Source organism: Natrix helvetica (assembly GCF_964273705.1).
Source record: "Natrix helvetica genome assembly, chromosome: Z".
Lineage (NCBI taxonomy): Eukaryota > Metazoa > Chordata > Lepidosauria > Squamata > Natricidae > Natrix > Natrix helvetica.
The window spans coordinates 73895060-73910726 of record NC_138554.1 but is presented as its reverse complement, the minus strand read 5'-3'; the positions used below and the strand labels follow the sequence as shown (position 1 = coordinate 73910726).

At 36.5% G+C, this 15667-nt stretch overlaps 2 protein-coding genes across 7 annotated transcripts in view; one reads left to right on the top strand and one right to left on the bottom strand.

Annotated features, from left to right (window-relative positions):
* ELMO1 (engulfment and cell motility 1) overlaps positions 1 to 15667 on the bottom strand; it is a 481433-nt gene that overhangs the window by 17008 nt on the left and 448758 nt on the right. For all 6 annotated transcript variants that reach the window (XM_081932593.1, XM_081932592.1, XM_081932596.1 and 3 more), the window contains 3 exons: positions 11995 to 12158; positions 3479 to 3591; positions 937 to 1044 (listed from right to left, as the gene is read on the bottom strand). In XM_081932593.1, coding sequence (XP_081788719.1) covers positions 937 to 1044; positions 3479 to 3591; positions 11995 to 12158 — 385 coding nt within the window. The remainder of the gene's footprint in view (positions 1 to 936; positions 1045 to 3478; positions 3592 to 11994; positions 12159 to 15667) is intronic.
* LOC309381793 (uncharacterized protein) overlaps positions 1 to 15667 on the top strand; it is a gene marked incomplete at its 5' end in the record, with an annotated part of 75619 nt that overhangs the window by 48396 nt on the left and 11556 nt on the right. The gene's annotated exons all lie outside the window — the stretch shown is intronic.

Genomic DNA, 15667 nt, shown 5'->3' with positions numbered 1-15667 from the left:
GTCAAGCATGGTGCTGACAGACAGGGTGAGAGAGAGAGAGAGAGAAAGAGAGTGGTGCCTGGCCGGCCTGGGGAGTGAAGGGGGCAGGCCAGGGGAGCAAGCATTCTGGCATGCATCCCCCAGAGGACCCAGTATGCAAATACAGAACAGATTTCTGGATCCAGTTCTTGCAAACCGGACCGTACCCCCTAAAACCCACCTCTGCTTTGCACCATTTATTGAGTATAAAATATTATAAACAACAACTAATGAAGATATTTTATAACAAGGCATTTTAAAAATAAGGCAGAAAGATTCCTACTGTTCATTTGCATTTTCATCAGAATGCATGACAAATGAGATTTACAAATAAGCAACCTAGTGCATATATTTCTGGTTTAGATATCATTTCAGTTTGTTTATGGGAAATAAGAACGTAAAACATCTGATCTAAAAAAGACAAAATTTATCACAGCATGTACACATCTGGTGCAAGTAGCCCTCAAATTTATTTATAAAAATCTAAGGTCTGGGATTAAAGGAAGTTTTTTCTGGTAATGTGCAAGTGCATTTTTAATGTTTTCCCAGATTTCTTGCTGTACAATCATCTGAGCCTGTGCATGAAGAATTCTAGTGATACTACAAAGCTGGAGTTGGGGATAATGGTGAAGCTAGTTGAATAGTTTGGCAGAGAACTGGGTGAAATGAGGATAGAAATGGTATTCATTTCTAACAGAAGCAAAAGGATTAGAATGGCTCCTCATACTGTATCACTTTTTTTATTTCTAGATAACAAAAGTCCCTTTTTCTTCACCCCATTCTCCCAATTTTCTCTGAAAATTCAATTTTCTCAAGAAGTTTGTAACCTGACTGTAGCTGCATCATAATATTCTAAATCTCAATGTAAAATGCTATATGTAATGTTAAAAGAAAAGTTGTTTGATATCAGTCACTTACATTTATCCTGTAATGAATCATGTGGAACTTCTCCTTGAGGACTCTCTTCCAAATCTCCATAATGCAAAACTTTATGGTTCAGAGAGAGTCGACAATACCAAAATTTGTCTGATAAATAAAGGAAGTTGTTAATTTGTAACGTAACAATCAATGAATGAAACAAACAATTATTACATTGCAAGAAACAAATAAGAATTATCAATAAATATTTATGGAACATCAAATCTTGTAGATGAATTTTATGCTCCAGCCCCCATGAATTTTCTTACTACCTTTATCTTCTATCAGTACATTTTCTTTAAAAATATTGTATTTACATTTTCATAGAGATCTACTGTATACCTTTAAAAATGAAGGTAGTAAGGACTTTTCTTTCCTAAAACACTTTATTTAATAAAGCATATATAATATGGATATGTCCAAAATGCTATTTTGCTGTACCTGAACTTAGTTGTTTCTCCTTTTCACTTTAAAGAAGGTCAGTTAACAGTGATATAAACTTCAGGGGTTGCCAAATATTGAGACAGAAGCAAATTTAATAGTCATAGTTTACCACAAGTAGGGGAAATTATTTGATATTGTTTGAATATTTTCTATGATTCTGTGTCATGCTTCATCCCTGCTGTAGTACTGTAATTAAATGGCATTATTTTACTTAATTATATTTACTTAGAGTATAAGTAAAGTCTTAAATTGGAATTTCTACCCTACTTTACTGTTTCAAAAATCCATCCATGAAAATTATATGATGTATTGAAATGGCTCCTTGCAGCTTTCATCTGAAAAGGCATGCAATTATTCTATGGCAAAGGAAATGTAATACATAATGCTGTTTTCATAAAATCTTTAAAAATAGCTACCGTATTTTTAGGAATATAAGACACACCGGAATACAAGACGCACCAAGGTTTTGAAGAGGCAAATTTTAAAAAAGTAGGTATGTAGACAGAGGGATAGAGAGGGAGAGAAATACAGTAGGTAGGTAGGGAGAGAGAGTAGTTATGTAGGTAGGTAGATAAAGGGAGGGAGAGAGACAGAGAGAGAGAGAGAGAGAGAGAGAGAGAGAGAGAGAGAGAGAAATAGGGAGAGAGAGAGAGAGAGAGAAATACAATAGATAGGTAGGGAGAGAGAGAGGGTGTAGGTAGGTAGGTATAGGGATAGAGAGAGAGAAATAGAAAGAGATAGAGAGAAAAATACAGTAGATAGGTATGGAGAGAGAGGGAATAGATAGATACATAGGTAGATGGGAGGGAGAGAGAAATACAGTAGATAGGTAGGGAGAGAGAGAGAGAGAGAGAGACAGAGTAGGTAGGTAGGTAGATGTTTCCAGGTGTATTTATCCATGTGCTGGAGAAGGAAATCGCTGACAATCTGCAGCACCTAAGACTTTCTTTCTGCTGTCACAACACTTGATCAATGTAATTCTCATCAATCAGTTAAAGAGCTTTCCAAAACCTTTAAAAAAAAAGGTTTTGCACTCTGCAAACCTCCCCAAAACAGCCCGTTTTTAAAATGGGCCCTTTTTATTTTAAAAAAAAGCATGAATAGTCTGGGGGGGGGGGGTTGCAGAGTGCTCCTGGGAGGTGGGGAGGCAAAAACGAGCAAAAAAACCAGCCCGTTTTTTGGGAAAATGGGCCTGTTTTTTGTCAAAAAAAATTCATGCATAACCTTATGGAGGCTTATAGAGTGCTGCTGGGGGGGAGGGGCAAAAACAGGCAATTGTCTGCTCATTTCTGCCCTCCCCAGCCCCCAGGAACTCTCTGAAAGCCTCCATAAGGGTATGCACGGCCATTTTGGTGAAGGGCCGGGGCTCCAGGAGGCAAAAAATGCTGTATTCGATGTATAAGATGCACCCAGATTTTCAGCCTCTTTTTTGAGGCAAAAAGGTGCATCTTATACTCCAGAAAATACGATATTTATACCACATAATTCAAAAAGGAAAAAATAACTCTCATATCCTTGTGACCCTTAAGAATTTACCCCTAAAATGGTAAAGATAAGAAACACACTTTGTGCAGCATGAGAACAAATTATTTAAAAATATTCTCACTTAAAAGGAGCAATGGTAGCTTATGTCTGCAAAACACTATTAGAAAATTGTATTCAATAGAACAGCCTCCACTTGTCCTACAATAGGACAAAGTTATTGCCATAAAAATTAGTCCCAAATCTTTTTCTAAAATAATTCCTTGATAATTTTGCAGATTTTAAACAAGTGCCTGGATTTCCCCATGACAATGTATGCTTTCTTTCCACTCACTGACATTTCATGGGCTGCCACAATCAAACATTGACGGTAGATCAGAAGAAGCAAGACACAGATCTGCTTTCAGAAAGAGGTTTGTATTCACCTTAACATCACAGCTTAAAAAGTAATAACAAACCTTTCTGACTATCATATAGCATTATTAAAGTGGCATTGTAAATGCTTCATGGCATTATTTGCATCCATTCAGAAAGCACCTTAACTACAGAATAAAGAAGAAAAAAATAGAAACAAGTAAGTTAAACAAGAAGCAGATAAAATAATTCTGATTTGTACCTTGCCGGCGTCGGCTGTTAAGCTTCCGAAAGCAGGTTCCTTCAACAAGACGATTTAGACGCTGCTGCTTTATCAACTCTAAAATTTCAGGCTGAATCTTCTCTTTTAGCTCCCTGGAAGGAAAACACAAATAAATAGTCAGACTCTCGTCATGAGACATTTCTATAATGAGAAAGTCCCATTGTAGATACTGGTTCTTTCAGGAAAAGATTATGCATTCTAATCCATTTATTTGAGGAAGATAGAATTTAAACTCTGCACTGGATGTAAACTGTTTCTTATTCGACTTCTAAATAACAGAAGTTTGATAAAACTGCTAATTCTTTTAAAGAATAATTTGTGAGGGCTACTCTGGAATTGATTAGGCAGTTAATTAACAAATTAGATACTCTGTGCATAAATATAAATATTAATTGATTATTGGGGAACTATTTTTATATTTTGGTGATAAAATTTCGCCTTTAGACTGTGGATATTGAGTATGGATGGGACTGCATGCCCTGGTAATTGAGTGCATGGGTCAAGATCACATTTTTCAAACCTTTCCAACTGAGGTCCCTTGAACTATTATAACCATCATTCTCAACTCTCAGGTTAAATGAGATACTATCTCGGGGGTTTATCTCAGGGGTTGCCACAAAGAAGAGGAAGTCAAACTATTCTCCATAGCACCTGAGGGTAGAATAAGAAACAATGGGTGGAAAGTAACCAAAGAGAGAAGCAATTAGAACTAAGGAGAAATTTCCTGACAGAACAATTAATCAGTGGAAAAACTTGCCTCAGGAAGTTGTAAATGCTCCAACACTGGAAGTTTTTAAGAAGAGATTAGATAACCATTTGTCTGAAGTAGTGTAGGGTTTTCTGCCTAAGCAGGAAACTCTACACTACTTCCAACTCTGCTATTCTATTCTATTTGTGCTACTAGACCTTCCAACTCTTGTTATTCTATTCTATTTGTGCTACTAGACCTTCTAAAGCAGTACTGAAATTAGGAAAGAATTGTATTGCACACACCAATTATAAAATACTGTATAGCTTCCCTTCACCAAACAAGGAGAGAACATCTTCCTTGACATTCAAGAAATCATATATTCTTATATAATCTGAAAAGTATGAATAGTATTTTAAAAGGAACTTGAAATATCTTTCACTTATTTGTATTCTAGATAAACTCTGTTTTTACATATTAACTATTTTTCTCCAAGAAACATTATGTTCAACATGAAATGATAAATTTGGCTTTATCCCAATCATAAACCTAAACATTCCTCATATCATTGATATTTCCTTCAATTTGCTGCAGTTTCCTGAGAAATGAATATTGCTTTGATACACTGTTATGTAGCTGGAACATGAACTGTCAGGAACAAATAGCAATAGCACTTAAACATATATACTGCTTCACAGCCCTCTTTAAGCAGTTTACAGTTTACAGAATCAGCATATTTCTGGATCTTCATTTTACCGACCTTGGAAGGATTGAAGGTTGAGTCAATCTTGAGCCAGTGAGAACTGAACTGCTGGCAGAAGGCAGAATTAGCCTGCAATACTGCATTCTAACCACTATGCCACCACGGCTCCTAGACTGAAGGAATTAATTTTAATTCCTGAGATTCAGTTGTTCCCCTCAAAATAGATAAGGAATAAGACATAGCATGAAGATGAAAATGATTGTTGCTTCCTTTGCGTCATAAAGTTAAAGCAGAAAGCATAGCTAGTTTACTAACTCCATTTCTCCTACAAGAGAGCCAAATGAGCAGCCAATATTGTATTGCCATAATTGTCAGAAAGTTAGACTCTTAGAAAAGCTGAGCACCAACAAATTGAGGCCTTTGAACTATGGTGCTGGAGAAGACTCCTTTGAGCCCCTTGGACTGCAAGATGATCAAACCGGTCAGTCCTAGAGGAGATCAACCCTGACTGCTCTTTAGAAGGCCAGATCCTGAAGATGAAACTCAAATACTTTGGCCACTTAATGAGAAGGAAGGACTCACTGGAGAAGAGCCTATTCTGGGAAAGATTGAGGGCAAAATAAGAAGGGGACGACAGAGAATGAGGTAGCTGGATGGAGTCACTGAAGCAGTATATGTGAGCTTAAATGGACTCCAGAGGATGGTAGATGGCAGGAAGGCTTGGAGGAATGTTGTTCATGGGGTCGTGATGTGTTGGACATCACTTCGCAACTAACAACAACAAAAAATTGTCAGCTAAGTGAATCATTTCTCTGTATAAATTATTCCCCAACAAAGACATTCTGATACAATCTTGATTTCCTGCAGGACTATTTTCTTCTTTAATAAGGATTCAAATATATTGAATTTTGGTTTGAATACAAGCTTTTGATAATATAATAGTCTTGTTAATATCAAATTATTTACTGCAAATTATCAAGAAACTTCAGAAATTGAGGGGACTTCCGGCTGAAGTTGCGATGAGATCGGACGCCAGGAGCAAGTCTCCATGCTCCCCTGCCCAGGTCTCCCCATTGGAGGGTTCCGAAAGAAGCTAAAGTGACCCTGTAGAGGTGGTGAAGAAAAGAGGGGTGCCCTGCAGGTCACAGAAAGCAGCAACTCTCCTGCTTCACTCAGGGCTTCTTCCCTCTCATCCTCAACAAGGAGAAGAGACAGCCATCATGACTGCCATGAAGCTGCAACAGCCAAGGCAACAAAGAAATGTGCAGGAGCGGTGTAGATGAATAGTTATTGGAGCTGGGTGAGAAGATTCTTTTTTATTTAGACCCTAACTTTAAAAGAAAAAAAGAAGAAAATACAAGAAAAAACTCTTAGAACTATTTCTTAAAGTGGTGAACAACCATAGAGAGAAAAATTCTAGACCTGAAAGAAAGGGAGAAAAGGGAAAAAAAGCTAAAGACCATTTAAAACATAGAAAATTGGATTTTTAAACTGCGTAGGCATTATTTTGAAAAGGCAGTATAAAGTGTTGGAACTATCTACTTAAATAGTCGACTTTGCTTTCATAAATTGAATGAAAATTGGATCAATCAATTTATCAAACTTGAAACAATGCTGAAACTAAGCTGAGTGCACCATTTACTGGTGAATGGAAAATAAACCTGGGAAAATTCCTGTTAAGAGAAATAAACAACATTCATCTGCAGGACTGCAGTGATACTTACTGTTCTATAACTATCAACTCTATGATTACTGGAGATTCTATTGTGAGAATAAGGAAGACTCTTAAGTAAAGTAAAGTGACTTTTGATTTGTGGAATCTGCCTGGACTACTTAAATGGAACTGATTAATAATTCTGAGATGTAAAGAACTATGATTATTGAACTTTCTGAGGAGCAATATTGGACTTGAATGTATTGTTTTTAGACTATTGAGTAAGAGCGGGACTTACTAAAATAAGACAAGATGCTCCATCAAGGGGAAATGAGTGAGATTTCAAAAGAAATGGCATTGATGTTTCAAAGCATTAGGGATACTATGACAAAGAATCACCGAGAGATAAAGAACCTATTGCAAGGCATAAATGGGGAAAAAAGAAAATATCCTACAACTGATAATGAATGAAGATCGAAGAGTGGACAAGAGAGGAGACGGCAGAAAGAATGGAGGAAAAGTTAGAACAGACACACCAGCAAATTATGCAAGAAGATGAGAAGAAGACAATAAAGATAATAATGACTGATGAAATATACCAAGGGAAAAGTACTTTAAGAGATTTAAAAATGGAATCAGATAACCTGGAAGATACTTATGATGGGGTGTGGGTGGACAATCTAGAGACCTGGCAGCTTAGGAGGGTAGAGAGATATTCAGACTGAATGATGAAGACACAGATACTGATAGAGACAAGATCCAAGAGAGGCGTATGGGAGGCAAGCTAAAAAACAAATAAGAATTGAAGTATTAAATGATAAAGAGATGATGGATAGAATTATTTTTCTTTTTTTTTGTAATATAATGATGGCCTGATTAAAAACTAGAATAGAGGTGGAAATAAGAATACATACCTTTATATAAAGCAATAGATGGAAATATTGGAAGTTGAAAGATGGTATTATTAGACATGTTTAAACAATAGCATGATTGGTACTTGAATGGCATACTGAGACTTTAAACAACCAAATAATGAAGAACTATGTCTTAATATAAACATGTGTATTAACACTAGGATTAGTAATGGCTGCTGATTAGAAGCTAGAGTAGAGATAGAAATAAGAAATAGGGGGAATATTAGTAGATATAATTTTTTATATAATAGAATATATGTAACAATCAAATGAAAAGATTAGAGATTGAAAGATGGCATTACTATATATGCTCAGTAATATCATGGGCATTAAAATGGAACATTGAAATATTGAATAACTACTCTAAAACAACATGTATATCAATGCTAGGATTATATATGTTTGATTAATGTAACAACAACAATTATTTTTATTATTATTATTAACTTTATTTATTAAACATGAAACTCAGCCAACTGAACATTCAAAAATGCATCACAAATACCATTGACTGGTGCTAATGTTTGATACGGGTTGCTGCCAGCTTCCTAGGTATCAACCAAGTACCTTCTTAAGATGTACAATGTTCCGCATAGCAGTTTTTTGCAGTTCCGCTGATGTTATACCAGGAAGCTGAAATTTGTTCATGTATCTTATAAAATTCTTGCACATGGTGCCAAGTGCCCTGATGACAATGTGTATCACTGTTACATGCTTCATCCATAGCCATATAGTTTTGATGCCCAGATCGCGATATTTCACTATTTTTTCTAGTTCTTTTTCTTCAACTCTAGCATCTCCAGGAACAGCGATATCAATAAATTGTACACTTTGGCCCTCTACAACCATTGATATCTGGCATGTTGTGCTCCAAATGATGATCTGTATTCAAAAGTCCCACAAGATCTTGGAGACGACCTCCAGGCCCCGAAGGCGACGGACGTGCGCATCCGCTGCTTGTCTTTTCAGTGGGCTCCTTTTGGGAGCACAGGGTACCTTGGAGGGGCGCCCTGCCATAGAGCGGCTTGCTGGGACCCCCTGGATCGGCGGCGGCCACGGGGAGGTCTCCAGCTTCGCCCCAGGAGACGGGAAGCGTGGGGGGTGCGTGGCGGTGCTGCATGCTGCCGCGCGTCTTCACCGAGGGGAGCCTGGAAGGAAACAATCAATTTGAAGGATACAGCTGAAGTGTGGTGAGGTGGGAAGTCTCCCCAAGTCTTTTACTAATCTACTCAATTGATGAACTGCAGTCTTCTTAAAACTTTGATTCAATCTCTGGAAGAGTTAAGATTGGAGGGGGGGATTTCCACCCCCCTCGGAAAAGCGGCACTTGTAAAATCTCTCCCTCTCATAGGAGAGAGAGAGAGAGTTTAAAACGTACTTTCACTTCCCCTAAGCAATGGGAGAATGACTTTTTACCACAATTGCGAGAGAAAGGATGGTTGAACTGACTCTTCTCTAAACTATGTATGGGAACTTTGGACTTGTTGTTTCCTGACCTCCTGTAAAGGCTGAGCCAAGATGGCCAACTTTCTCCTTCTTCTTTGTCTTTATGAATGAGATTCCTCTTTTGGAAGATTTTATGGCTCTGAACTAGTTTCCACCCCAGAGATCTTCAGGAGCCTCTCTTATTACGCTTTTCCCTTGGATTTGGAATATTTTGATTCAACTATTTGATCTGGAGCTGCATTAGAAGATTTATTCTCTTCTGGATTTGCCTGCCTTGTGATCTCTCCCGGCTGTGCTTCTCCACAGACGCCATTTCTTTGCATAGATGCATAATTGTCTCTGAGGTTCATGATGGGTCCTAAAAAACTACCGCCTGGCAAGGCTTCTTCGGCCCCGACATCTTCCACGTCCAGTCCGATTACGCAACAGACACCATTGGTGTCATTTTTACAACCTAAAGCACCTGAAGAGAGCTCAAAGGATTTATCTGTTCACCAAATGCTTCAATCTCTTTTAAAGGGACAGGATGAATTGAAAAAACAACTGACAGACCTAAACGATCAGCTCAGAGAAACACAACAACAAACCACACAAAATAAACAGAGAATAGATGTATCGGAGGAGGGCACGGTTGGGATGAGGGAGGAGGTTAAGACAATCCAGAGGGGGAATATAAAATTTGAAAATCATATGATAAAGATGGAATTTGAAAGGATGTCTTTTTTCCTTAGATTTCAAAACTTGCGAGAAACCGAGAATGAAGATCTTAAGGAGATTATGACTACAATTTTAGCTGAATACATTAAAAGAGATAAACAGCAGCTGTGGTGGGATATTGACCTGATTTACAGGATCAACTCAGCATACGCTAGAACACACAATGTTCCAAGGGAAGTCCATGTTAAATTTCTTAGAAAGACCACAACAGATGAGGTTCTAGGAGCTCAAAGGGTGGGACCATTAAAATATAAAGATAAAGAAATAGCCATTCTTAAATAGATTCCAAAGAAAATAAGAGATAAGAGGAAGAAATATTCCTCTTTAGCAAAGAAATTATATAATAAAGGAGTCTGGTTCAGGTGGTTATTGCCAGAAGGTATGCTGATTTTCTGGGAGGGCAACAGAATTAGAATTAACACAGTTGTGGAGGCAGAGGCTTTCACTAAAAAACATAATTCTCTCCTAGACGAAATAGGGGTACACAAGAAATGAAGGAGCGAGGGGCTGAGGCTCTGCCAGTAGACGAGGGGAAGGATGCAACATCTAGAAGACTCAGGTCACAAAAGTGATTTGAAACATTATTGCAATTGTTGTTATAATGTAACTTTATGGAAGTGATACAAAAAATGATTGAATATATTAATGACTTAGTGTTAAACTCAAAACTGCTAATGTTTATTCAAATGTTGATGTTTTTCTATTTTTCTTTGTAAAGTTGTGAGATTTGGGGGGACTGCTTTCCCCCACATGATGTAGCTGTCAAATTTTTTTATACCCTTTTTAACCCCTTTTCCTCAAAAAAATTTGTAAAAACCAATAAAACTTGTTAATAAAAAAAAAAGGCCCACAAGATCTTCACCTTCTCATTTTCGATAACTTTTTCCACTTTATGTTCCCATGACTTTCTGGATACAGGTAAATCATATTTTTTACATAATGACCAGTGGATTAATTTAGCAACTTGGTCATGTCTAGCTTTGTAATCAGTTTGTGCAATTTTGCTGCATTCGCATATTAAATGTGAAACAGTTTCGACTTCGTTATTGCAAAGTCGGCAGTTTGGGTTGTCAGTGGATTTTTGTATCTTCACTTTCATGGCATTAGTTTGTAGTGCTTGTTCTTGAGCAGCCAGTATTAAACCTTCTGTTTCTTTCTTGATAGTTCCCATCTTAATCCATGTCCATGTGAAGTTGCCATCACATTTCAATATTTCTCAAGTGCTGTCTTTGCAAAGCTTTGGTTTTCCATGTATTTAATCTGTCATCCAGCTGTTTTTCCTTATATTCTGCCTTTGTTTCTGTTGTTTTTATGTTGTTGATATTGTTATTGTTACTGTTACTGTTATTATTATTATTATTATTATTATTATTATTATTATTGTTGTTGTTGTTGTTGTTGTTGTTGTTGTTGTTGTTGTTGAATTATACCCAGAGGATACACTGTTCATGTATTGATATTGATGTATATTTAAAACTAAAAATCCAATAAAACCTAAAAAAAAGAAACTTCAGAAATTTATATGTAGCCAAATAAATAAATCAATAAAATTAACCTCAGCTTGACAATCAAGGAGACTAAGGAATTTTATGGTGCACTGAAAAATTTATATTACGCAGGAATTTTCCCAGACCGAGAAATCTCACATTTAATATTGATGCCACATTCTGACATATTAATACTGAATGGCTTTATTTATCATTTTATGGACAAGCTTAGATATGTGATGAAAATATGAAACTTACAGTTTCCAATAAAAGTAATCTATAAATGGCCAGGGTTGACCACATGCATACACATGTGTACTAACAACCACACTTTTTTGATTATTATGAGCATGGAAAGGAGCAAAAGAAAAACTGAGTTTTTTCCCCAAAAAAATGGCATCCAAAAAGCAAAAGCATCTTTTTTAGAGATTCTCTGTAGTTTCAAACATTTGTTCCATACTTCATTTGACTAATTCACTGATAGTAATATTTTGTGGTCTCAAAGACTGGGCAGGAGGGAACACAAACTTAAAGAAAAAAAGGGCACATGTATATACAGGAAAAAATTCAAAATACAATTTGCTCTAAAATGCATTTCTATCTATCTATCTATCTATCTATCTATCTATCTATCTATCTATCTATCTATCTATCTATCATCTATTACATTATTGAATTTCCAATATCTCTGCAAGACTAGAAGAAAGTATTTTGGATATATAAAGGGTCTTTCCTATAAACACTCATGAATGCATTCTAAGCAAATGTGAAATCTTTCTTTAAATCATGGTCCTACATAACTTTCTGAGGTTATTCCTGAAGAAGCCACAAATATCAGTTGTATTCATTGTAGGGAAGAGAAAAAGTTTTTTTAAAAAAAACTTACAAAATTGGACGAGATTGGAAATCTTCCTGGTTCATTCTCTCAGACTGGCGGATTTTCAGTATTTCTGTATAGCTGAGATTCTGAAGTTTACTTTTGAACTGATCCAGTGAACTAGGCTTTGTGGTCAGTGCTCTCATTATTTGCTCCCTCACTACTTGCATGACCTGTGGAGGAAAACAAAATTGCAGTTACATCAGAATAGCACTCGTCTTCAATTATAAAAAACAAGTTCTTTCTAGAAGTCTGATGCAGCTGCTTTAAAAAAAACAACTTGAAATGCTGTAACATCAACTGTGCTATATTGATAGGACATATCCAGTTTTACTTTTGGAAAACTGGGAAGTATGTGGCACATGGTTTTAAAAATAAAGTAGGCCAATTATTATGCTTGATGTCTTTCCAAATGTTGTTTCTTAATACAATCTAATTTAATAAAATAACTTTAAATAGGACAAAACAGCTATTCGGGATGTGACTTTGTGAGAATTCAAGCTCCATATGATAAAATCTCAAAACTGTCCATAGTTTTGCTGCTCCTATAGAGTACTTTCCATTTTAAAGTTTAGACTCAGCACCTCAATATCTTCATGTATAGAATCTCAATAGGAGATTGTAGCCCAGTCATTGTTTCTCAGCACAGCCTAATTCACTAAATTGTTACTATGGAAATAATATGAAGAAAACTCCCCCTATAAGCTTGGTTCTTAGAAGAGAGACAGAATATAAACTTATCTGGTAATTCTATAAATAAATAAATTATGTGACATACAGATGGCATCTACATTTATGTTCTAGTGGGCCATGTTTGTGGCTTCTTATTATAGATGAATACAGCAAAAACAAATCTAGGTTCTAAAGAAAACTTGGAAATTTTTCCATAATAAAACATGAATAAGATACATGCTTTATTTTTAAAGACTCAATTATGTTAAACTTCTTAAGATTTCAGTCCTCTCCTGTTTTCACGCAAGAATCTTCAATACTAAAATTAATTGCTCTCTATTCAATCATTTGCTTGACTTCTAACAAAAATGTTTGCAAAATCTGTTAATCAAAGATTATTTTTAAAAGAGGTTTTGCTTTTAAACAAAAGTAAATCAAAGAGGCTCTGAGGGAGACCTATGAATGATGCAAACTAAGAAAAAGAATGATAAATAATTTAAACACAGTTAATCTGTATATTAAAACCAGCAGAAAAAATATTACAGAAATGCAGTTCATTAAGATGAGTGAAAGTCAGAAAATGGGTGTTTGCACAGGTTGTGTCTAGTGGGCAATCATAACATTTTAAATAATTATACATTATATGTTATTGGATTGCTCTCAGTCCTAATAAAATTAAATACTTTAATATTTGCCATTCCATCAGTCGTGAAAGTTTTTGAAACACTGCTCACAAATTTATCACGTATAAATAAAAGAAACACCCAAATTTAACTTAATGAGAAATGTTAAACAACATGCTGTAATTTTATATCTCTTTCATGCATAATGAGATCATAGCTTTTAAATTATTTTTGAAGAATGTATATTGTATTTTTCGATCTATAAGATGCACTCCCCTCCTCAAAAAATGTAGGTGGAAATGTCTGTGTGTTTTATGGAGTGAATATTGTGGCGGGGGGAGTGGGATTGGTGTGGTGGTGACATTTGCAGCCGCTGCTTGTCACCCCCACTGTTTGCTGCCGGCGGGGAATGCTGGAGCCTTTGCTACCAAGCAACTGTTTGGTGGTTGGATCGGCCTTCCAGAATACTGGTGATCATCTATTCTAGATGGCAGGGTTCGCCACCATCACCTATCACCGCCACCAAATGGTGGTGGCAGCAGGTGGTGGCAGCAAATGGCAGCTGCCTAAAACACCTGATCAGCAATATTTCACAAGGCTGATCCAACCGCCAATCAGCTGCTCAACAGCGAAGGGTACAGCGTTCCTGGCGGAGACAGCAGACACAGAAGAGGCAGTAATGGTAGTGTTTCCGGTTGGCCAGCCCACTGATTGGTGGGACTACTGGAGGTCGGGATCCAGCTGTTGCTCAGCTGACTGTTGGTGGGCACAATGGAGCAGAGCCCTGACGAGCCACATGCTGGGGCTGCGATAACGTGCTAAAGCTGACTAGGCTGTTTGCTGCAAGGATGCTAGCCAGATGAATACTGGATAGATGCTGGGAGACAAAGGCAGATATCTTTTCTTGTTTTCCTCCTCTAAGGATAATGTGCGTTTTATGGTCCAGAGTGTCTTATAGTCCAAAAAATGTGGTATGCACAAGAATAATTTTGTTGGTCCTAGTCTGAAATAAAATCTAGAAAGGACAATCACAATCCAGCTCACAGTAAACCTAAAGTGCATCTCATGGGATTTTGGAAATAACAATAATAACACTAATATTTTTATTTCAGGAATCCAAACAAATTAAAGAAAAGAAATAAGAGCCAATGTTAGTTTAGAGCAGTTTTTTCCAGGCCTTTTAGTTTTAGTGCTCTTTCTTGCCTTTTTTCTTTTTTTCAGCAACTATTGTGAAGTATTATTGAAGAAAGACATTGTAAGAAAACTCAATTTTTCCAGTTAAGATAAATTTGTTCCTGAAAATAAATTGCATTCATTTACTGACAACTTTTATTCAGTGTGCTCCATTAACACCTAAAGTCACTGTCCTCATCCGCTATAGTTTAATTAGTAGTGTATTCAGTTTAAAACCTATTTTCCTATTCATATAATACTTTTCAATGTATTTGCTGATTTTAATGACTGGCAGTGCTATAACAGCCAAAGTTAACAACACAAAACTCTTGGATCATCACGGTTTTAACGGTTAGAAAACAGAATAGGTATTATGTTATTTCCAGTATCTTAAAGAATTTCCAGATAAATGAAAGAAAATAGATTTTCCAACTTACGCTTATCATAACGAAGAATCTGGAATTACTTTTGTAATAATAATAACAATAACAACAACAATAACCCCCCAGTATATAAATAATAAAAATAAACCCGCAGTGAGACACTGCCATGACGTTGTTGTGGGTTTTGTGTGTTCTGAGGAATAGGAAAGCTATGCCAGAGGTTTAACCATACTGGACAGGTCTTGTCAGAGGAGTCAGACAAAGAGTGTCTCTCCCATTAAAAAAATATGGTGAGACATAAATTTCAGATTGCCATACCGGCTCAGATATCACCCGGGTTAACAAGGTCTGTGCTAGGTGCTGGAGCTCCTGGGTACCTGGTGAAAAATGGGCGACAAAACTCAGGACTGTTAGCTGAGCAACCAGGGCTAACAGCTGCAGAACTACTGGAAGAAGGTATTTACCCATCTTAAAAATACAGAGATTGAAAACAAAGATAAAATGATCTATTATTACAGATCAAGTTCTATAAGAAAAGGACATTTGAAATAAATGCACCAGTTCTGGAATCAGAAATAACAGAAACTGGTAGATCAATGTTGATTTATAATATGAAATAAAGTATTCAGAGAAACAAAACTGAAAGAACTACAAAGGTCTATCCAGGTCAGAGAAATCAAAGCGTTGCCAGAAATAACTCAGACTGCAGAGACAAACCAGGGGGAATTGGCAGTAGAGGAATCCAGCAGACATATAGAATTGTTTTCAGAAACCAGGCAACTTTTCCTCTGCCCCAGAAAGAACAAAGTCCTCTAATTAAAGAAGCAGAAG